This window comes from Alligator sinensis, unplaced genomic scaffold (assembly GCF_000455745.1).
Source record: "Alligator sinensis unplaced genomic scaffold, ASM45574v1 scaffold1447_3, whole genome shotgun sequence".
Lineage (NCBI taxonomy): Eukaryota > Metazoa > Chordata > Crocodylia > Alligatoridae > Alligator > Alligator sinensis.
Genome location: NW_005842466.1, coordinates 887,004 through 910,717, shown reverse-complemented (window position 1 = coordinate 910,717; position 23,714 = coordinate 887,004). Strand labels below are relative to the sequence as shown.

At 45.8% G+C, this 23,714-nt stretch overlaps 1 protein-coding gene across 1 annotated transcript in view; it reads left to right on the top strand.

The window, feature by feature from the left end:
* The window catches only part of LOC102373839 (inactive N-acetylated-alpha-linked acidic dipeptidase-like protein 2), a 315,106-nt gene that overhangs the window by 273,835 nt on the left and 17,557 nt on the right, over positions 1-23,714 (top strand). Inside the window, exon 10 of the mRNA XM_025212511.1 lies at positions 6,564-6,762. Within this exon, the coding sequence (XP_025068296.1) occupies positions 6,564-6,762 (199 nt within the window). The remainder of the gene's footprint in view (positions 1-6,563; positions 6,763-23,714) is intronic.

The following is a 23,714-nucleotide window of genomic DNA, read 5'->3' as shown; positions in this document are numbered from 1 at the left end:
TCTCTTTCCCTGTCATTGATAGGGTAAGTTGACCATGTCCTTATAAGAACCTTGCAGAGGTATTTCTGTTGTCTTTCAAGTTGCTTTTGGCATTAGGATCTGAAGAGAAGTCCATTTTCTGCCGCATGTGCATGTGTAAATTCTGTTAAGCTTAATGGAATCTTTGCAAGCACTGGGAAAAAAGGACAGCCCCTTTACCAGCACCACAGGTGGGAATATGATACAGTCCAATAAACACCAGTTCAGCAGAGTTAACGTTTAAATGGGCATGTGTGCATGAGATGCTTAATTGCACAGTACTTAGTTTACTGAGCAGTAAGTGTGCATGTCTACACATGTGCATGCTTACTGTGCAGTAAAAACCCAACACCGAGTAAATTTGCTGCCTGCAAGTACAGGTAGGAAATTTTTGCACAATTACTTATTGTGCAGTCATGCACATGTAGATGCAACCCTAGAGCAAGTTTTCTCCCAGGTCAGCCCTGCCACTAGGGGGAGGCCTGAGGCTAGCCCCAGGGCTCCAGGCTGGAAGCCTCTCCTGCCCCAGGGCTGTGCTGCCTCTATGGCAGCCCCTGCCTCAGGCCCTTAAAAGCCTGCTGGCACTCAGAGCCCTGGGGCACACCACTAGGAAGCCTGAGGCCACTCCAGGTTCTTGTATCACCTGGGCAGGCCACAGCCCAGCTACCCTAATCTGCCTGTACCCCAGCGCTGCTGCCTGGCACTGCACTGTCAGGTGGTTGCCAGGCCTGTGCTGTCCAGGCCTGCAGGCTCTAGCTAAGCCTGCCAACCCTGCAGGCTCAGCTGCAGGCAGTTTCTGGCTGCCGGGGCAGGCTTCACCTGCCTGCAGCCCACCACTGAACTTGCAGGTGCTGCTGGGCATTGCCTCTGCCATGCAGCTGCCAGTCCCATGCCAGGCCCCTTCATTGGGCACTGCAGGCAGCTGTCCAGGCCCAGCAGCACAGGGACAGCCACACAGGGGCCTAGAGAGCCAGAGCATGACTCACAATGGTGTCCTCCTCATTCGTAGCAGTGCCCATACCTGTGCCCACCACCAAGGGCCCCAACTGTCAGAAGAAGAGACTGGCGACTTTGTGGCACTGTGGGGCGAGGTGGTGGTGCAGCGCCCATTCAAGTGGGGCAGGTGCTCCAATGCCTACGTCTGAGGGATTGTCAGCCTGGATGTGGGAGCATGGGCATGACCAGTTGGTGTAGCAGTGCTGCATAAAAATCAAGGCCTAGTGTGCACAGTGAGTTTCCATCACTGACCACAATTGTTGGTTGGGGAGTGCCCAGAAGTCCATGCCCTTTATGCAATAAATAACAGACATATTCAGGCCCTGAGACCCAGGTTACAATCACACTTGCTATAGAAGTACAGGCAGCCTGCAAGAGCTCTCAGCCCAGCTTGGCACCTCCAGTGACATATCACCAAGAGAGAGCCCTTTGGGCATCCAGCAGTCCGTCCCACCAAGCTCTGTGGCTGCATCCCCTCCCCACCTGCCAGCAGCTTGGGGAGCCCAGGCCAGAGCCTGCCACACCAGATCCACAGCCTCAGCTCCCGCCACAAGGTGTGGCCAGCCATGACACTACCAGCCACCAGCAGCACAAGCTCCACCCTGGGGGTGGGCCCTGGCCAGGTGCCTACCTGCTGTGCCCTACCATCTGAAGACACTGCTTAGAACCACATACCATCACCGACAGCTGTGAACATCCAAGGCCACCAGCAACCCCAGTTCTGGCCACATGGTAAGCCCCACTCTGTGGGGAGGGCTCTTCCTGCCCCTGGCCTTGGCCCCAGCTCTGGCCCCTGCCCCACCCCCACAGCCTGCCTGCACTCCCCTATCCCCAGTTCCTCCTCCACAGCACACAGGGAGGTGGGAGAGAGTGCCAAACTGTGATCAGCCCATGCCTCTGAAGCTAGGTGGACACGGGCCTTTCACATACCAAGGAATGTGCCAATGCTGGTGGCAATATCTTCTTCAGCTGTGGTGGGCAGAGACATGCAGCTCAGCCATGAGTAGTCCTCCAGGAAGTGGCAGGGCTTGCTCCCTGTGCTGTCATAGCTCAGGGTCCTGTACCAGATGCGCAGGTCCATCCAGGGCAGCATGGCCATCAGCAGCAGCAGGGCATAGTGGGTCAGGTACTTCTTGGTCCACACAAACAGCTCCTCTTGCACCATCCAAGGCATGCACAGCAGGGGAACACTTGGGGAGAAGCAGTGGTTTAGGGGAGGCTGGCCTTAGGGCGCTTCCCCAGAGAGGTCTCCTGCTGGGAGGATGGGACCACAGGCAGCTGCTCGTCCCAGTCGCCTGGGAGCCCCATACCTCCCGAGCCTGGATGCCATGGGCTGGGTGGTAGTATAGCAGAGAGTGGTTAGCCTGCAGGAGGAGATGTGGGGTGGGGGGAGCAGGGTCTGGAGCCACAGTAGCAGGAACTGCCAGGTGCTTGGCCTGTTCCACCCTGGGAAGGGGTTAGGGTGGGCAGGCTGCCTGCAGCTGGCACTCAGCGACCCGCCAGCCCCAGGGGAACAAGCAGGGATGCAGGGCTCAGCAAGCAACTGCCTGGGCCCAGGCCTGCCAGGCCAACTTACCATGGTCCCTGGTCACCTGTGCATGCCTGACCCCTGATCTGAGGCCTAGCAGAGCACAGCCCCTGGTACAGAACTTCTTATCTCTGAAATGTTGCGAACTCACACAAACAGCTTCTGTCTCATGGCTCTACAGGGTCTGCACCTGCAGACATTGGAGAGGCCACCCTTGGCATCCAGAATGCAGCCTCAGGGCCACCACTGCTCACAGCCAGATGCACTAGATCTGCCATAGGAGGACTTGGGACAGGACCCTCCTCCTGGACCACCTGGTCATGTTGTCAGAGGACCAGCTAGGGGATGTTTGGGCCTGGCAGCTGGAGGACCTGGCCTATCAGGACAGGTGGTGGGCAGAGGATGTAGCCCGCCAGGATAGGTGGCGGATGGAGGATGTCACCCACTACAAGGAAGCATAGGACTGGGAGTTCTGGGCACAGCTCCTGGTCCTGGAATGCAAGTGGGTGGATGCCCTGCAGGAATAGAATGCCATCCTGGACCAGGTAGTGTAAGCCACAGACAATGACTGCTGGTTGCTGGACACTCTTCTGGCCCTGATGGTTGCCTTCATGCTGCTTGCTGCCTGGCCCCTGACCCTAGCCCTGCCTGTCCCCTGGCAACCACCCACCATCCAGCAGCAGGCCTCCAGTGGGGCCTGGAAGGAGGTCCTGCACCACCTCCAGCAGCCAGGAGCCTCTGGCCTGGCCCCAGCCACAGGTCTGGTGCCTCCCAGCCCCACCCTCAAAGTCAACCCTAGTGGGATGCAGGACCCAGGGCAAATCAGCCTGTGCAGGGCCCTTTAACACTCAGTGTGAGGAGGGGCTGATGGGTGGCCAGATGCTTCTTCTGTAGCATGGGGATGACCCACCAGCTCCAGGTAGGCCCTGTAGGAGGGTCCATGGCTGCTCTGCCCAGCTCCATGGAGCCCCCCAAAGTGCAGGGCCTGGGGCAGTCATCCTGATTTTCCCTACCCAAGTTATGGCTCTGCTTCCTTGTGGGCACAGAGCCAGAGCTGCCTGCAGCAGGGTCAGGACCACACACTGACCCTGCTGGGCCTGGACACTGCCTGTTGGAGGGTTAGCCACCTCTGCTGTGGGAGCACCAGCTGCCATTGCACCTGGGTGAGCCTCCCCACCCACTGCACTCATTGGGAGCAGCCAGAGGCAGGGGTGTTGGCCACCTGTCCCTGGGCTCTGTCCCTTAGGTGCCCCCACCCCATGGCTCCCCACCCTGGGACGGCACATAAAGGACATTGAACAAAGTTTTCACTGGGAAGAAGGTGTTTTGGTGTTGGTGGGTGGGGTGTGTTGTGGAGGGACTCTGTTGGGGAACGAGGGGGGCTCTGTTTGTGTTGGGGACATTGTTTGATGTGAGGGGAGTAAAAACTTGTTCTTGTGAGACATATCTGCAGTGAGCATGGTGCTGGGGGATGGACAGGAGGGGTGGAGTGGGATCCATGGGTGGAGGTGCAGGTGGGTTAGAGGTGGAAGTGCTGGAGGAGGTGCTCAGCCAGTGCTTCCTGTACCAAGTGCCCTGGCCCCTTCTGGCGGGTGCACATTTCTCTTGGGGCCTCTGTGTGTGTGTGTGTTGGGGGGGCACTGGTGCTGCTGCAGGTGATGCTCCTACTGCTAGGTGTCCTCCATGCGCCACACCTCTTCCCAGGCCTCACAGAAGAACTCCCCCTCGGGCTCACAGATGTTATGCATCACACAGGCTGCAATGATGACCCAGGTGAGGTTGTCAAAGTTGAGGAGGGTGGCAAGGGTGTGCCCAGCAGCTCTTGAGGTGGCTAAAGGTGCAGGTCTGGCCCAGGCAGCAGTTGAAGTGGGCCTGGTAGGCATGCAGGTGGCTGGTGTAGGCCACATGAGTCAGGGCAGGAGCAGGTAGGAAGGGTCTCTGATGAGGAGCAGTGGGACCACCATAGTGCCCAACTGCAGGTCTAGCAGCCTCAGTGCAAAATGCCAACTCTCTACCAGACCTGGCAGGCCAGAGTTCCAGAAGACACAGGCATTGTCAGCACTGCCTGCCCAGCCAGTGCTGGGCAGGCAGTGCTGCCAGCCCAGCAGCACTGCCTGGGCTGTGCCCAGGCTGTGCCCAGGCTGTTCACATGCATGAAGGCCCCGCGGTGGTCCACAGCGGCTTGGAGCACCACAGAGTGAAAGTCCCTCTGGCTGTAGTAGGGACAGCCTCTGTGCGGCGGGCAGGTGACAGGGATGTGAGTCCTATAGAGGGCCCTGACGCACTGGGGGAATCCCAGAGCACTGACCCCAGCCACCACTGCCAAGGCATTGTGCTTGCAGAGAACGTTGGCCCTCATCACATCCTGGAGGATGCCACAAACCTCCAGGACAGCCTCCCTGGTGGTGACCGTGCCCACACTAAACAGGTTGCTGACATATTGCAGGCTGGTGGGCATGAACAGCTTGACCAGGCTGAGGACCAGGCATGTGTCCATGGGTAGGGGCAGCCACATGCCGGTGTCCTTCTGCTCCAGGTGCTCCAAGAGGACCCAAAAGGTGGCATGTGTCATGCAGAAGGCCTCCAGCCACTGCTCATCATCCCAAGTATGCTGGACCACATGCCACCACCAGTTCTGGCTGGCCTGGCAGGCCCAGAGGTGGCAGGGCTGGAGATCCAGGAGGGCAACAGTGGCCCTGGCGGTGGCATCTTGGAGTCCGTCACTGGTGTCCCTGCTGGGGTCCACCCAGGTGGGCGGGGTCAAGGTGGCAGGTGCATGGCGAGAGCCTTGGGACAGCTCGCAGCAAGCAGGCAGGCAGTCGCTGCACGTGGCGGAGCTGGAAGGGGTGAGACTGCTGTGGGCCAGCCAGCGGTCAGCACGGCAGGCCAGCAGGGCTAGCATGGCAGCCAGAGGGGGTGTTTGTTGTCGCTGCCATGGTCAGAGGCTGGATCCGCCATAGTACGGGGAGGCACAGGCAGGGAGGAGAGCACTGCTGCATACTGTTCCTGCGCTAGGCATACTTCTCCTGGCCAGGGAAGTGACTGGCCAGAGAGCAGCAAACAGGGCTGGCTTTTGAAGAGGGCTGCCAACTGGTGGCAGCTGCAGCCGGAGCCTGGAGCTCCCCCCAGTGCTGGCAGGGGCCCATTGCAGGGCCCCAGGAAGCAGGAGCAGATTGGCAGTGAATCTGCTCCTGCTTCCCTGCGCGTGTAGATGCTTGCCTGGCACCATTTACTCGCAAGTAATTTACTCAAGAGTAAATTGGTGCCACAGCAAATGCACATGTACATATGCCCAATGTCCATTTAAGTTGTGTTCATTTGGCTTAAAGCCATGGAAATGAATTCATGCTCAGTCAATACATATGATCACCCCTTATACCCCTTACACGTTTTTTTGCAGAAAAGGACAATTTTCTTGCCATTTTCCAGTTGGTCTAATAAAAGGTATCATTTTGGAACCAAGAGTTCTAGTTTTTTGTATGTCTTTTTGTCTCAGACCAACACGGCTACCAAGTACACCCCTTACACACTCTCTGCATTCTTAGCATTGTAGGGTGCTAGACAGAATTCAGGTAAGCTCTGCATTAAGATTTTATGAAGAGAAGCTGTTATCACTGTGATATCTAAGCATGAGCTCCCATTCCTTCCCCTTCACGAGAACTGGCATCCAAAACTACTGTCTCAGGGGGAAAAGCTCCAGTTACTGATAGTAAACTACTACTTTCTGGTGAACTCTGAGATTTCTTTGGAGAGTTTCCACCCAACTGTTATCCAGGTCTAACTCTCTTTAGTTTGTGAAGTCTCAAGAGATCACAAGTTTGTACTTATGCAAAAACACAATAAACTTGAAATAACGTATGGGTCATATTGATCCCTGGTGTAGTTCTACCAGGCATGGCCTGGGCCCTGATAAAGATGACAATATTGCCTTTTTGTTCAAAAGAATTTGTTATTTTTAGACAAGAGTCATAAATAATTGCCTCTCAATTGTTTGTCTGCATGTACTTTTCTCTATTATTAGGTGACCAGTTAGATACTCATCAGTTATTGGCAATGGCTTCCAGTCTGAGGGACAGTGCAGAATTGTTCCAGTCAGATGAGATGCGTCCAGCTAATGATCCCAAGGAGAGAGCGCCCATCCGAGTCAGAATGCTTAATGATGTGTTGCAGAGCCTGGAGAAAAACTTCTTAGTTCAACAAGCGCCTCCAGGATTTTACAGGTAAGATGTTCAATACGTTTCCCATTCATTTTTATCGATTCAAATGGTAGTCTCGCATTGCTTGGCTTTCAAAAGTGTCATGCCGCTCTTAAAAATCTCGGTGAGAATCCACGATAAAAGCTATTTTTTTCTTTAAAAAAAAATTTATCCTTTCAGCAGAAAATTTTAAATTCATACCAATGCACAAGGTGATTAGAATGCAGTGTTGTAACATTTCTGTCATGACATCACTGCTAACAAGATGTACTGTGGGATAGCAGCTCAGGCTGCATGACAGCTACTTATGTTAGATGGTAAAATAAGCTTTCAAAAAGAAAAAAATATTTTGAAATCTAATTGCATTTGACATGCTCGTCTGTGTTTTATTAAAAAAACTTAAAAAAAAAAATCTTCAATAACACTGCATTACTGAAGATCCAGCTTTGTGTTGCATCAAATCTGCACTAATATGGCATTTTTTCTTTGCCCTCTTCAGACGTTTTCAACAGAACAAAGGTGGCCTCTCGGACTGCATGTTAAGGCTTTAATTTGCCTGAACCTAACTGATCCTCATAGAAACCTGAGATAGAAAAGAACTTTTAAGGCAAAATGTTTGTCTCCCTTTGCCTGGGAAGGCTTGTTTCCTAGAGTACACTGAAGTGTTTAGCTTTAAACGTCTTGAGCAATCTACCTTTCAGCTTCTTGAGAAAAAAGCTGCGCCTTCGTGTGTCTCACTGCGTATTTCAAAGCTAACTTAGCCATTGGAAACATTTATGGCTCTCATTAGATAACAAAATGCGTTTGGTCAAAGGAAACCATTTTGCTGTTCCATTAGTTCTAAAACAGTTCTGAGCACTTTTCTAACCCTCAGATGTAGGTTTTAAGGCCTAGTCAGTAGTAATCAAGTATTATCATATTCTTTTGTAGTTCTCTCAAAGGAAAACATTATTGTCCCTTGAACTGCTGCAAGATGTGGAGATCTGTAGGCTTTGGTTTGTGCCCTTGGGGTGGGGCTTGGAGGGCATAAGGACGTCGGGAACACAGGGAGAGGGAAACTGTTCCAAGCTGTGGAAGTGGCTCAAAGCATGTCACTGCAGAAAAGTAAGTTGTGGAGGGAACTTTGGTGGAAATACAGCCATGAACAAAAGAGTGAAATTTGGGGTGGGAACATCCTACCTCACTGCCCCAGTGGTTGCACGTACACCGTGAAGGAAGATATTCACCAAAGAGAAATTGAATAAGAATTAGTGGACCAGAGTCAGGAATATTCCACAGTCACTTTGAGTTGCTCTGACTTTTCAAGGCAATCATGAAATAGCCAGATAAAATGAATTGCCAGTTGCATTTGTGCCACAGGGGCATACTATCTAGTCTGACATGATGAGACTGCAGCGGATGTGTACTTATTTTTTCTTTACAAAATGGAAAACACCACATTCGGGATAGTGAGAAACTCTTTGTCATGCAAAACTACATCCTTTTCATTTTCATATCCTTGTAATGCTTATCACGTGTTCCTTACATAATTGCCTGCTTATGGGTGCAATGTAAATTTGGCGCTTTCCTTTTGCTCTTTGCCTTTCTCTAGTCTACAGAAAATGGTCTAAGCAGTACTTCTGCTCTCCTAAGTACAGACAGGACATGTTACTGAGAATGACTAAGCAGGTACCTTGGAGAAAATCCTGTAACTTATTCCCTAGTGGTTTCATTAAATTGGGCATGAGAATTTTTGAAAGCAGACCATGAAAATGCTTGATGTTCTGTGGCAACGGTTCGGATATAGCTTCCTTCTTCCATGTTGACTCGTTTCAGTCTCTTCCTTTGCTTTAATGTATTCTCCGTAACATATACGGTAGAGTACAACAAAGGTATGTGATTCTCTTCACTGGGAACTTCAGTTAGTCCCTTGAAAAGAATTAATTCTTCCCCCCAGCACCTCTTTCACTCTTCTCATGTGCTGCAATGGAGGAATGAAATGGTTGGCCCTGTTCTTGTGATCCTTATTCACACCTGGGATCACTTAAGAATATGTCTATAGTGTAGAGTTACTCAGGCTTGCTTTGCATGAGGTAGCTCAGGCATTATAAGCAGTCAAGTCTCAGCAATACAGAGCTCCACTGGGAAACTGGGAAGAGAATGACATAGGCTTTTAGTATGTGCTGTCAACCAGCAAACAAGTCTTCCAGGGAGCCTGGATACGTGGATTGTTTGGTAGCATGCCCTAAAACTTATCTGTTGCATCTTCACTCCTGTTTGATCTGTTCCAATAGATTAAAATTAAGATGCTAGTACATGCTAGAATCATGATTTCATTTTGCTGTGAGGACATACCCTTTATTACATGAAAGGATCCAATTCACTCTCATATCCCAGGCGCGTAGCATTAAGATTGTTTTCCTAACTTTATAACTAAGCAAATATGATCTGGGATGTTTGAAAATCACTGACTTGCAACCCACTAAGTCATTTTGGGAGTAGAAAACGTAAAGGCAATTAACCCACTGATACGTCTTTAGGCGGGGTTGTTTTATTAACATTTCTGGAGGGACAGATCTTTGCTCAAACCCTTGTGCAACTGTTGTAATTATTGTTTAAATAGTAGGCAGATCTCGGTATTACTTTGAAAGCTACAGAACAGTAAAATTACTGTGTCAGTAAAATGAAATATGTGAAACAATAGATATGCTATTGTTTTCATACCTTTAAAACTCAGCGCACAGATTTTTTTTCAATTAGGTAAAGAAACCAAAACAAAAAAAGTGTTCCCAAAGCCAAGACCTTGAACGCCATGTTTCATCCCAGTGTGAAGATTGATGGGCGAGTTATAAACCCCTGAAATAGGGGTTTATAATGGAAACGCTGGCAGACCTTTAACTATAGCAGCACAAACAGTGCCGCAATAAATACTGTACTTCATCTGTAAACAGAAATTTAGGATGCGGTTTGCAGCCTTGACCTTCAGGCTCCAACTGTGCTTAGTTCATTAAGATTCCATAAATACTGTAATTTACAGTCTTCTGAAGGAAGAATATGTGTGCACAATAAAGCACATATTCCTCATGAAAAAATGATTGCTTCCTGTATATTCATTTGAGCTCATATTCTCAACCTCAGTCAAGATGCTTGACAAAGTTCAGGCATCACTTCTCAGTCACTGCTGGCAGGCTTATGTTTATACTTAATCCTCATGTCTTTGAACCTCCATTGCATTTTTCTCCTTTAGAGTCAAAGCTTGAAAAGAAGGGATGGCTTTGTGTAAAAGGGACTGGATGGGGCTTGGGAAGTCTCTGCCCACAGACTTCTTGTACAAACTTCTTGGGCAAATCTTATAATCATTCTGTGATCTAAGTTCTTACCTGTAAAATGGGAATAATTATGCTTCCTTTCTAGGCCATGGCTGTATACACTGTAAGCTGTCTGGCTTACAACAACTACTTACTATGCATTTATATTTAACACAGTAGGGCCTCAAGTTCAGTCAGGTCCTGTATGCACTCCTGTAATACTCTAACAGCAGAGAAATTGGTATTTTCATTGCCATAGTTCAGGACCACAGTTTACAAGAATTCTCAGCCATATTTTCTAATACTTCACTTGCTTGCACAAAGAACATATGGCTTTCGTTTGAAGCATTGTTTAGCCCAGAGAAAAAGAAGGAAAGAGACATTTTGAAGAAAAAAATGAAGTCCAGATAAAGGGAGGAGAAGAGGAGCCAGAAAAATTAATGCCATCCCAAGTTTTTGTCCAAAATATTGGACAAATATCCGAATCTGAATTGAAATGTTTCCCCAATGTTATAATTAACCGTATATGCATATAAAAATTAGAAATGTCATGTACTTCATGAAGTATTTTGTTCTAATTAAGAGATGCAAATGTTTTGGGATGGTATTTCTGGGTACTAGTTTGTTTTGTTTTGTTTTGTCTTGGTTTTTGCTGTGCTCCATAGTTTTTCTTACATTTCACAGACTTCAACCATTAAGTCATCTAGTGTGATCTTCTGTATCTATTAGGCCACTACGTTTTTCTCACACTCCCTGCATTGACTCAGTAAACTTAGTTAGTTTAAAGCATCTCCCAGTTTAATGGTTATACACTGCAGGAACACAACAGGGGAAGCCAAGTTGCCCCAATATCTGAGGTTCCTGCAGTGGTAGAGGACAGATTAGATGAGAGATCCCCAGGTGATCCAAGCATCTGATCCACACCTTAAAGAAAGACAAAAAAAAGTGTCTAGTATGCAATAACCTTCTACTAGAAATGAAGAGATGGCGGAACAAACTATTTAATGATTTCCCTAGCTATGGAATTGAAATAAGCCTTGTAAGACCATGTGCAAACCTTCATTTCCAGTGGTGGAATGTTTCCAGACATTTAATCTGCAGCTGCTGCTCCACCTCTTCCTTCCTGGTCTACAGGAAAGGTGGGAGGAGCTGCCCCCCATGGCTTCTCCAAGCTGGCATGACCCCTGGAAGGCATTGGAGCTTTTCCACCAGCTCCTGATCCCCAGGAGGAGTTATGTCAGAGGAAAGTGTGCAAATATCTCCAAGAAGAAACTCTGCTGGTAGCGATTATTCCCTGGTTGTTGTTGGATTATTTTTCTCCCAGAGTGGCCGTTTTTGCTCCAGGAGAAAAAGCTTGAATGTTTGCACTTTTGGTTTCTACTGGTAGAATGCCAGTTCTTCCAGTAGAAACTGAACGTCTTACATGGCCTAAAGGTAAGCCTTTTGAGTCTCCTTACTCAGAATTAGATTATTATTCCATGACAAAAAAACCCAGCACATTCAGATTTAAGGATGCCAAATGATATCTCTTGTCCATCTAGAAAGCCGTAGCTCGGCAGAAGTCAAACTTATTAAAACCAAGAAAAAGTAGTTTACTTGGAATTCACAACAGTGAAGTGGAAGTCCCAGCAAACTGTAAGTCCCAGTTGTGTTCATCATATTAGGTGTCCTTGCATTGAACAGCAAATGATTTAGTTGGAATGGCCGGAAGGATGTAGTATGACCATACCCATGAGGAGAGAATTGATCCTCTCTGCCCAACCATTGTTTTTGATAAAAGAAAAGAGGTGTGTACAAAATCTTGACAGATGCACTCTCCTTTATTCTGGCACTTCAGTGGTTAAGTCTGCCAGTAGTTACACAAAGTAGCCTTCTTGCCAGGAAGACTGTCAGGTGGAAGATGACTATAATTTGTCAGTCTGTTAGTAAGTGAAACTTTAGGGGTGGGTGGAGGAAGGCATTATAAAATTGAGCACTTTCTGTAGAGGTAGGGTAAGTATTTAAATGTAGTTTGGTTTTCTTTAGTGCTCTTCAAAGGGCGTTGCAGGCACCCTGGGACATCATTAAAAAGGACAGAGCTGAGGTTGTATGAGCCAATATCTTAATTCTTCATTTTTCTTGTTATCAGAAGTTTGTATTTCCCTGAACTCATTATTTTGGAAAAGCACAAGATGCTACCTGTTAGCAGCTGTGTTAGCAAAGATTTTTGTCACTGAATTTACTAGGTTTTTTTTACAGAAAGAGAAATGGTAGTCTGTGAGTCTGTGGCCATTTCGGCACTTTTAGATATCATGTACTTTTGCTGTTGAGATACTTCTGTGGCTAGGAAAATGGTGTTATGTGACTTCTAAGTCCTATCCTTTCATCCCCTCAAACATGCTCTTACAGTGAAATGGGGATTAGTCATGCTCTAGAAGGCATAATTTCTAAGAATGCCAGCGAGAGAAATCACAGGTATGTGCTCTAACTCCCGAAAAATTGGCAGTTATATTACATGGGTGTTACAGTAACTTTAAGCAAGAAGACTGCTCTCTCTCTCCCCTTGCCATTATTTTCATCTCATCCTCCTCTTAACCTATGCAATGATCAGCCCTTGAATAATTGTTCCTCACTGTTTAGCTGTTGTTTACATATATAGCAGAGAGCAGCTTCCTGGAGGGTTGAACATGTTGTGATTATATAGCCCAAGTTTTACACTTGTCACTACATTTGACTCCAAATAGCCATGTACTTAGTAGATTCATAGATTCATAGATTCTAGGGTCGGAAGGGACCTCAATAGATCATCGAGTCCGACCCCCTGCATAGGAAGGAAAGAGTCCTGGGTTCAGATGACCCCAGCCAGATGCCTATCTAACCTCCTCTTGAAGACCCCCAGGGTAGGGGAGAGCACCACCTCCCTTGGGAGCCTGTTCCAGACCTTGGCCACTCTAACTGTGAAGAAGTTCTTTCTAATGTCCAATCTAAATCTGCTCTCTGCTAGCTTGTGGCTATTATTTCTTGTGACCCCCAGGGGCGCCTTGGTGAGTAGAGCCTCACCAATTCCCTTCTGCACCCCCATGATGAATTTATAGGCAGCCACAAGGTCGCCTCTCAACCTTCTTTTGCGGAGGCTGAAGAGGTAAGAACTTACTAATCCTTTACTGGAGTCAGAGACTTTGTCTTGTCGCAAATGATGTGTGGATGCTATGAAGGATGTAGCGTCAGGCCTCTGTTGTCTTCCAGCTAACGCTATACATTTAGAAATTAAGATTGAGGCAGGAAGGGCAGGATGGAAAAAATGACTATATTTAGAGGACTAATCTGTGACATTTTCTGTCCCCCTCCAAACGGTATAATGATCTCTTATCTATTCCTTTTAAGTCTCTCAAAGGTAGAAGGCAGTAGTGTAATGATGGGTAAGTGGGGCATGAACCCCGGGCACTGCCTAAGGGGGAGTGGAGCTGGGAGTGTGCCTCACAATCCCATCCTCCCTCCTTGCTCTGGGTCAGGATGATGCAGTAGGGAGAGTAGGGCAGAGGCAGCACAGGAGTGTGGGCAAGTGAGTGAGGCTTTGGGAAGGGCTTTCTGGGAAACAGTTCTGAACTTTGAGAAAGTGGCACTAGGGTTTGGAAAGGTAGACTCGGAAACAGAAACATAACTGGTGGTGCACCAGCAACAGCCACTTGTGTTTTTTTGCTCCCTTGACTTGTATGTTGGTACCAAAAAAACGTTGGGGCCATCTCCCCAGCAGCAGAAAACCTCAGGTTGCTACTTCAGTGCTGCTGCTCTTGCCCTCCTACTGCTGGAGCCAGACAACCACTTACTAGCCAGTTGCACCTCTGGTAGAAGGTGTTACTCTATTGACAGGGCTTTTTTTGTCAAGGAAGCAGAAGGGAAATTCAATTAAAATCTTCAGCCAAATGACTTGGTTTTGTTTTATTTCAAGGGTTGCAAAGGCCATTGGTGTTCCAGTGTATGTTACTTAGCATTTTGTCTTGCGGAGACAGATTTCATGTCACTGGTTCATTATACCTTGACAAAGAACTTGTGTCTTAGCATTTCTGTTCTTTTGTCTGGTTCAGTCTCATTGTACCACATTATGCATGGCCTAACCAAAAAATAAGCACAACTTCATATAGATATAACCTTTAACATGTGCATGTGTGTAGCATTAGTGTCCTGATCTAAAGTCAGTAGGAACCTTCCGACTGCCTTCACTGAATTACAAACCATGCATCAACTTGGCAGTTAATTGATAATGTCTGTAGAAAGATGTAATTTCCCATATTTACAGAATTTACACATTTTCCTTTCTGTGTGATGGTCAATATTAGCAGCAGTAAACACTAATTTTATACATGCTGATAAATTAGAAAGTCTTACTCCCATCAACATTCACGAAAGTAGGCACAGATGAATGTCAAGGAGAAGATTCCCCATTTCTAAACAAAAGGTAGGTACCAAAGAAAAATTGGGAAGGGGGACTAGAAAACAGTAGAGAGAACTGAAACTAATTGTTTGCAGTACAAGCAGCATGCCTAATACACTGAAAAATGTTCTAGGTTACACCTTACTCTAATTCTTATTAATCAGAAGTCCATTGATCTGTTAGCTAATTAGCCAAATGCATTGATGCTAAACATATCTTTTCTTTGCTTCCCTCCCCCGGTATTTTTGTCTTCTTCAGTTGGGTTTTTTTTTTTTTATCCTCAGCTCCTTTCAAAGACCTTCTATGGCATATTAGCCATGTCAATAGTGGCATATACACCAAAATGTGTTAAAAGTGTTGCAATATAAGACTTAGGCATCCCTAGCCTGAGTAAAAACATTCCTCCTCCTTTTAATGTATTGCATTCTGGTTCTTACATCATCAGCAAGGATCTGGGTTTTCTCTGATCAGAAAAGCCTCCAATTTTAGGATATAAAAAAGTAACCCAAAATCCATATTTTCCATGATTAAAATGAAACACCATTATATATATCTAGTGGTGTTTTCATGTTAATCATCATATTTAATCATCATTAAAATGAAACACCACTACACACACAGACACCCACACGCCCCTGTATATTAGTGGTGTTTCATTTTAATCATGGAAATATATGGATTTGGGGTTACTTTTTTTTAACCAAAAATTGGGGGTTTTTTTAAATGAGAGAAAACCAGGATCCCTGATCATCAGTCTCTGAGTGCAATCTTTACCTTCAGTTGGCTATCAAATATAGGGGTAAGATATTAAGATCTTCAAGAAAAGATCTGCTTATGTCTTTTCTTTAACACTCCCAATGTACATGTAAGATACTATAAAATAATAAAATTACAAAGAAAATAGTGCAATTGAGAGACTGCCATGCTATATCAAGCATGCACATGCAATGCAAACGAATATCTTTCCTCTCTATTAGGGTATTGGCTTCTTCCATTCTGGTCTTTCTTCACAACTCATCTTGTTTGCTCCTTCCTTTAGTGGCACTTTCCTCTCTTACAGAGCAGGCTTTCTTGACTTGGTACTTCCATTATATTTTCCAAAGCTGAAGAAAATACTAAAAACATAACCATTGTCTTCACTATTCAAAAGCAAAGGACAAAAAAAGATATACAAGGTCGCTTCTTTTCAAGCTTGTCATATTATATTGAGTCACAGCTTCTGAAACGGGCATCTCTTGACAGGCACCTACTTTATAATGATTCTACCAGTTTTCCCTAATTCAGCTTTGTACAAAACCTTTCATTGCTGAGGTGCATCTTTCACTGCTTGTCAAGTTTAGCCTGTCAGTTGAGGCTGTATGTATATGTTACCATTTGTGGATGAAGTTTGTTGCAAGGGTTGCTGTGATGTCTCTGGCAGCTCAGGAGAAGGCTGGCATCAACAATTTTTTCGGGAAGAATTTCTAGCCGTTTTGTATTATTCACGATTCCAGTACAAGGCCAGTTTCTTCGTGCTTCCTATTTTCAGATCATATTTATTCAGTGACCACCATATATTGAAGTCATCTATCATGTGAAATGTAATTTGTTTTTTACTAGTTTATTTATCACACAAGGTACCTATGCACATGAAGGGTGGCTGCTCTGACACATTGTAATTACAGCATGCTGGAGCAGATTCGATTAATCGAGTCTGCTGGAGCGTGGTAACTTTCGCAGTCCAGCATCACATGGATCAGCGTCCCCGTGCTGAAAAATGACAGTGGGGGTGCTTTAACTAAAGCTCATCCATTTAATTTTAGTTAATGCACCCCTGCCATCATTTTTCATTGTGGGGATGCTGATACACGAGATGCTCTGGGTGCTTTAATTAGAGCGGCTCTTTGAGCTGCATTAATTAAAGTGTGCTGCCCTCCCCTGGAGCACGTCTGTAAACACCCATAGTGGCTGTCCTTTAAACCATGCTGGGACTAGACTCACTTCTGAAGGATCAGGTACCTCCCAACTGAAACAATCAGCTAGCAAGCAAGGGATTATAGAGGGTGATCTAGCTTTAGATACCCCGTGGAAAGTATATGGGAGTCTCTAAGTGTGGATGACTATATAAACCAGAAAGGTGTTAGAGTTGAGAGCAGAAGTCCCTTGTTTTCTGTGGTGCTCATTGTAGTAGGGGGACTGGCAGACAGAGGAACTGTAACTGAATTGGTGGAGAAACAGGTTGGCTCTGCAGGAGATTTTGGGAATAGATGATTGATGTTCTGAATTTGTGGTATACGGATTGAACGAAATTCAGAAATGATTCTGAATAAAACTGTTTTCAACTTCAAGACAAGGTCAAACCTGCACTTTGCTTTGACAGTGTTTTTTTCCTGGGCTGGAGAGACCAGCAGCCTGCATCGATATTAAAATGTTTTGCTGAGAAGAGTATGGTCGATATAGTGAGGGATCTAGGACCATAATGAAAAGAGAACACTATCAAAAATGCTTTTAATGCCACCGGGAAATATAATTTGCATTATTGCTCATCTCATGACACGCTGGTGTTTGTTGTTCGCTAGAACAAATATTTTTCTTTCAGATTGAGTTTTGTCTTTCCCTGTTACATTCACTTCTGTACTATGTACAGAGTCTGCTTGATTTATTTCTGTTTGCTGATAAACTGTAGCAGATTTTCAGGTGACAAAATTCACATACCCCCATGACTCCATCTTCAAAAGATATATTTATTAAGAAAATTAAAGTCCATTTAAAACCTCTGTGTGTAAATAAGCTTTTCATTGGACTTTATAGAGAACAAGCATCACTGATACCAGTATTCCCAGAAGACCTGCTAATCTTCTGTAGTGACATGGATAAATATATAGTGCAATGTCATTCTTTTAAAAACAATGGCAGCAAAGAGTTGTTGACTTATAGTAATTCTTTACAGCCATATAAACTCTGTTTATTTTTTTCCTATTTTGAATTCATCATGAGCCTTGGGCTTTAACCTAGGTTCATCGGGGGATGGAGACCAAAGCCCTAAGGTAAGTGAGGAAGCAGCTGACCTGGAGGAAGCAGAAGCAAGAGGGGGCAATGGAGGAGGCCTTCTCTTTCTTCTTGAGAAAGTAGGGCATTGGGCTAGTTAAATCAGGTGTCTGTACATGAATGCACAGAGCCTGGGAAACAAGCAGGAAGAATTGGAAGTTCCCATACAGTCATCGAACTATGATGTGATTGGAATAGCAGAGACGTGGTGGGAGCTCGCATGACTGGAGCACCGTCATGGATGGGTACAGACTGTTCAGGAAGGACAGGTAGGGGAGAAGAGGAGGACTTTCACTTTATGTACAGCTCCAGAATGAAACTGATGCTAGGCCGGTTGAAAATCTCTGGGTTAGGGTCAAAAGGGAGAGCAGCAAGAGTGATGTCGTGGTGGGAGTCTGCTATAAACCACCAGACTGAGAAAGAGGTGAATTCAAACAGTTAGCAGAGGTTTCCTGATCACAGGCTATGGCTTTCATGGGAGAATTCAGTTGCCCTGACATCTGCTGGGCGGGCAGTACAGCAATGCATAGGCAATCCAGGAAGTTTTTGGAGAGTATTGGGGACAACTTCCTGGTGCAAGTGTTGGAGAGGCTAACTAGAGACCATGCTCTTCTTGACCTGCTGCTCACAAACAGGGACAATTGATGGGGAATGTAGTAGTGGATGGCAACTTGGACAGCAGTGACCACAACATGATTGAGTCCAGGATCCTGAGGAAAGGAAGGAAGGAGAACAGCAGAGTAAAGACCCTGGACTTCAGGGAAGCAGACTTCAATTCACTCAGTGTACTGATGGGCAGGATCCCCTGGGAGGCCAGTTTGAGTGGGAAAGGAGTCCAGAAGAGCTGGTTGTACTTTAAAAAAAAACCTTATTGAGGGCACAGGAATGAACCATCCTGATGCCCAGGAAGACTAGCAAATATGACAGAAGACCAGATTAGAAGGGAAATTTTCAGTGTGCTAAAACACAAAAAGGATGTTTACAAGACGTGGAAACTTTGATAAAAGACTAGAGAGGAGCATAAGATTATTGCTGAGGCATGCAGAGATGAAATCAGGAAGGCCAAAGTGCACTTGGAGTTGCAGCTAGCAAGGGACATGAAGGATAAAAAGAAGGGCTTCTACAAGTATGTCAGCAAGAAGAGGAAGATCAGGGGAAGTGTGAGTTCTTCATTGAATGGGCTTTGAGCCCTGCTGCCCCAAGAGCCGCTTCTGGGGCAGCTGCAGCAGGAAGCAAAGCACAGGGCACAGCAGCAACTGACTCCACCCCACACACAGATCAAGGGGGCATGTGCTTCCCAGGTCTCTGCTTATCCCACCACCTGGCCCAGCCAGGGCCATACTTACCCCAACCCCTGCTACTGTCTGTGCCCCATTCTCTCCCTCATTGCTGGGGCCTTGGTCACTCAGCCCAGCCCCCCACTGGGAAGAGCCCGGTGCCATGGCTGGCCCCGGCCCAGTGGAGCCCACCCTCATCCTGTGCGCAGATCTGGGGACACATGCCCCCCGGGCCTCCGCTTGTCCCACCACCCAGCACGGCTGGGGCCCCAGCCCCACTCCCTCCCTCATTGCAGTGGGTACGGTCGAGGTCTTGGCATGTATCCCTGTTTGTTACATTGTAAAGTGAGTTTCCTTTATGCAAATTCAGGTTATGCACAATTTTCCAGAAACACACATACCGCACAAGGGAAACGTGCACCTGAAGTGGCTTTGGAAAGAGGATGGAGATAAGCTGTTCTCAGTGGTGGCAGATGACAGAACAAGGGGCAATGGTTTCAAGTTGCAGCAAGGGAAGTTTAGGTTAGATATTGTTAGGAAGACTTTTCTCACTAGGAGGGTAGTAAAGCACCGAAACAGGTTACCCAGAGAGGTGGTAGAATCTCCATCCTTGGAAGTTTTCAAAACACAGTTTTTACAAAGCTTTGGCTGGGATGATCTAGTTTTGGATGGTCCTGCTTTGAGCAGGGGGTTGGACTAGATGGCCTTCTTAGGTCCCTTCCAACCCTAATTTTCTATGATTATATCTTAGTGGTAACATGTCTATCACCTTGGATATGAGATTTTTTTTTTATTGTTGACCTAATCAAACAAATGCACAATAATGGTAATTTTTATTGTGCTTTTTCCCTCTTGAAAATCCCTAGAATTAAGGTTACCACAAAAACTATGTTAAATTAACAACAATAGATGTTAAGTATCTTGTTTTATAAAAATACTGTGTAACGTGTACGATGTAACACTGGGGTACTGTCCTGCTGGGGAAAAAAATGGATTGTTTAAAGTTTTAGAATTATAAAGCATATCTCAGTTTATGATATTCTGGGAGGATAAGCAAATTCTTTCCTCTTCTTCCTGAATGCTGATGATTTAAAATCTGATTTCCCAGTCCTATATCTCTGTATCTGACCACATTTTCATACATTTTTCTTTCATAGCAACTCTTGGAGATCCAACTGCCATCTCAAAACTCTGTTATCTGTTTTCCTGATCCTTGACCAATGGTTGCCTTCTGTAACACCACTGATATCTTCAGTATCTTCTCAAGCTGTCAACTTCACGGATGTATTTAACTCCTTTTCTTCACATAGCCAAACTAAGTCTGTCTGATTGAATAACTGCAAACAAAAAACAAAAAAAAACCCAAAATTTTTTCTTATCTATCCTCTGCTAAATTCTGGTCCACGCTCATTGCTCACTTTGCATACAATATTTTTGCAGTGTTCCCAGTATCTATCATGTGCTTGCTTCCTCCCTTGCCCTTCAGGCATTTCCTGGTTATTTCTTCGCTTCATAAGTTACCTTTGAGGGCCTCTGCAGTCTTCCCCGCAACTACATCCCTGTTCATTCTTCATGTCCCTTTCTTCTTCCCTACATGTCTTCTAGTCCTCAATTTTTACTTCTCCTTAATACTCTTAGCATTGCCTTTTTTCATTCTGCCCCCATACACTGGATATCTAATTTTTGTCCATCAGTTCCCTCTTTAAAATATATTTCTTTCATAAATCCTTCCTACCTTGCTTTTCTCACCAGGAATCGCTCCCCACTCTCCTTTACCTTAAACCTCTGCCGTTTCTTTGCAATCCAATTATGGTTTATGTTGGTTTAAATCAAAGTTGATGAGATCAAATATTACAGATTGAAAAAGTGACACAATATGCCACTAAGATTTACCTCTTCTTGAACTACTAAATCAGAAAAAAAAAAAATCACAGGAAATAACCCAAGGATATTCAGTATGTTGAAAGTGTGGGAAGGCAACACATATTTTCAAGAGATAGCAGAAAACTAACCACCGCATTCCAGCAGAACATTGCAAACATTGTATTTTATATAATTGAGGTTTGTCAGGGCATGTGCCTGCTTGAAAGAAAATTTGCTCCTGGTCTATGCCAGCAGTTACCAGAAAGGATTAGGCTGTGGCATATATGCTTTTTATGACAGAGAATATCTTTTTCCAGGTTTTGTAAATTTCTTGGATGTTAAAGATGAGTGAAAACACACTATAGACAAATTTATATTGCTATCTAGAGAATACTCAGATCTGTCCTTTTGTCCAAGCCTAGTAACCGTCCATATTAAAAAATCCATTAGGCTTCCCCAAAAAGCAGGATCAGTAGAGGATTGGACAAGTTCATACCGATATGTCTGTAGTAGAATGCCACCTCTCTCTCCCCAAAAACTCTGCTCTGTGACTATTTGGTTAACATGGACCCTGCAGAGGGCAGACATCCCATCTCTTTAGGTAATCTGAGTTGGATACATTCCTGAGCAAGGGGGGAAACCTGCTCCCTCTGCCTACATGACTGGCATCACATACCTGGGTGGGGGCTTAAGCTCCCTGTTGTTCTAAGCAATGCCAACCTGACTGGGAGGGGGCTAGAGCCCCTGCCAGTCTACCTGGCAACCAGGGATGCATTTCAAATTGGTTGGCTGGCAGCCAACAGGTGCTGGTCTCCATTGGACCAGGTAAATGAGGTCATAAGGACTATATAAGTTAAGGACTGCCCAGGATGAGGGGCACTAGCCATGATGGAAACTCAGTGAGAGAAGAGCTGGACCATCTGAAACTTGCTCTCTCTCTTGAAACTCATGATTAGTGAACTGCCTGCCTCCAGAGGGAATCTCCACCTGCCTCTGGATGATACTCATGAGTAAGCTACCGGAGCTTTAACTAAATATATAGCTTGCAGTAACTCAGATGCATGATCAAAGGCTACCCAGCCATGCCAGTTTGCTCTATGGGATTTCTCTGATACTGCTCTACCCTGTACCCTATTCCAAACCTATTCCTAGTAACCAGTAAAGTTCTCCTTTGTACCTAGCATGGGAGACTTATTGGGAGAGGGTCTAGATTATGCCTTGGGGTCCCCTTGGTTCGGCTGACTATTTGTGCTTCAGACTGAGGGAAGCACCCCAAGCTCTTGAAGTGGGTCAAGTACCCTCAAGGACTACTAGGCCTGTGTTTCCCAGGGGGCACAGAGCCAGGATCACTCCAGACCCTGGGTGGTGGCGGTGCTACCCCTGGGCTGGCAGATGTGCTCCAGGAAGAGGAGGTCAGCCAAATGTGAGGCGCCCCCAGGCAGACACGCGGAGCCTGGAAGGCGGTCAGGCGCAGTGAGGTGGGTGGCTCAGTGCAGGAGCACCCCCTACTGGCCACCACAATGTCCATCTGCCAATATTAAATATAATTGTTAGCCTTTACATTAGGATTTCCTAGGCCTCTGAATGCTAAAATGTGTAAGAGAAGGACAGGAGATAGTTTAGTCTGGTAAAATCTTCCATATATACTGTTCCCATTAGCACAGTGGTTCTCAAACTTTTTAGATTCAAGGCACCCCTCAGAGTCAAGGCACCCCTTGGAAAATGTCAGGTCTTTTCACTTGATTGTTTTTTACTACAGAGAAATAATAGAGCAAGTCTTCTGTTACAGAGAATTCAGAAAGACCAAAACAGACTTTTAACACTGGGGTTCCTGTTTGAAATCCCCGCGTTTAACTTTTGAATTACATTTGCACAACTAACAGTGCTAACATTGCATGGTGCTCCATGACCCTGAAAGGGTCTCAAGGCATTCTAGTTGACAGTCACTGCTGTAGCATCAGCTCTATGCCACTGTGGGATACAGGATATTGAGGTAGATGGACCTCACCCAGTATGGCACTTCTTATATTCTTAAGCTCTCCTGTGTGCCAGAGTTTGAGGTCCAGTCTGCCTCTTGTCTAGTCTTGCACTCCGCTGTAACATGTTCAGAATTTGCCCAAGCTAAAAGCCAGAAACACAGGAATCTGTCAGTGCCTGGCTTCTGCACTCTGTTCCCTGTCTTCAGTGCCCCTAATTAGAGTCAATCAAAGTTGGAGAGATTAGACATAAGCAGAGAAGAGCAAAGCCCCCCTTAAAAATCAGACTGCCAAATACTTGTCTCTCCTCTGGTGTTTGGAGCACAACTGGAGTAAGGTGCTGTCTATGGAGAGGAGCAGCTCATGTACTTTGAGCAAGTTAAGGCAACCCATCAAGGTTAACGTATCTGACGACTCCGGTATTCAACATGTTTGCAGCATAGTAAAAACTGTTTTGTTCATAAACTAAGTACACAGACATTTTCTGTACAATACACTTCCATTTAAAACTAATTGAAAAAAAAAGTGTGATGGCAATTCTTAATCTCCAATTCATCTTTTCAGCGTGAGACATTACTCTTGCAATTAATGACATGAGAAACAATTATGCAATTTTAACTATATGGCAAACACCCACACCTCGCTATATATATTTTATGCACCATGCAAAGTAATAATTATACAATTTCCAATCAAAAACTGAGCACTGCATTGTAATAGCACTTATATCACGTATATAACCATCTCTACCTTTTTTAATGGGTTAGCCGTGTTCATTTAGTTCATACCATAGCTTAAGTCAGATTCTCTTCCACTGTGGAATGTAGAGTAAGGCATTCGATTTAAGGGTGGAACAGAATTGTTTAGGTCTTTTTTGAAAAGCAGTCCTTTTCTAGATCACACCCAGTTGTTTCATAGGTGTACTGTGTGTCATAGGCATAGGAACTTTGTCCTATCATGCTCAGCCAGCTTAAGAAATGGGCACAATGAGAAATGTGTCCAGTTCCTTGGGATGGTTCACAATACATAAAAGGAGACTAGGAGAGCCAGGCAGGGGTATAGCCCAGCTCTCTACCAATCCACAAAGCAAAATCAGCCTACCAGGTAAAACAAGCTGTACTGCCAAAGGGTACAA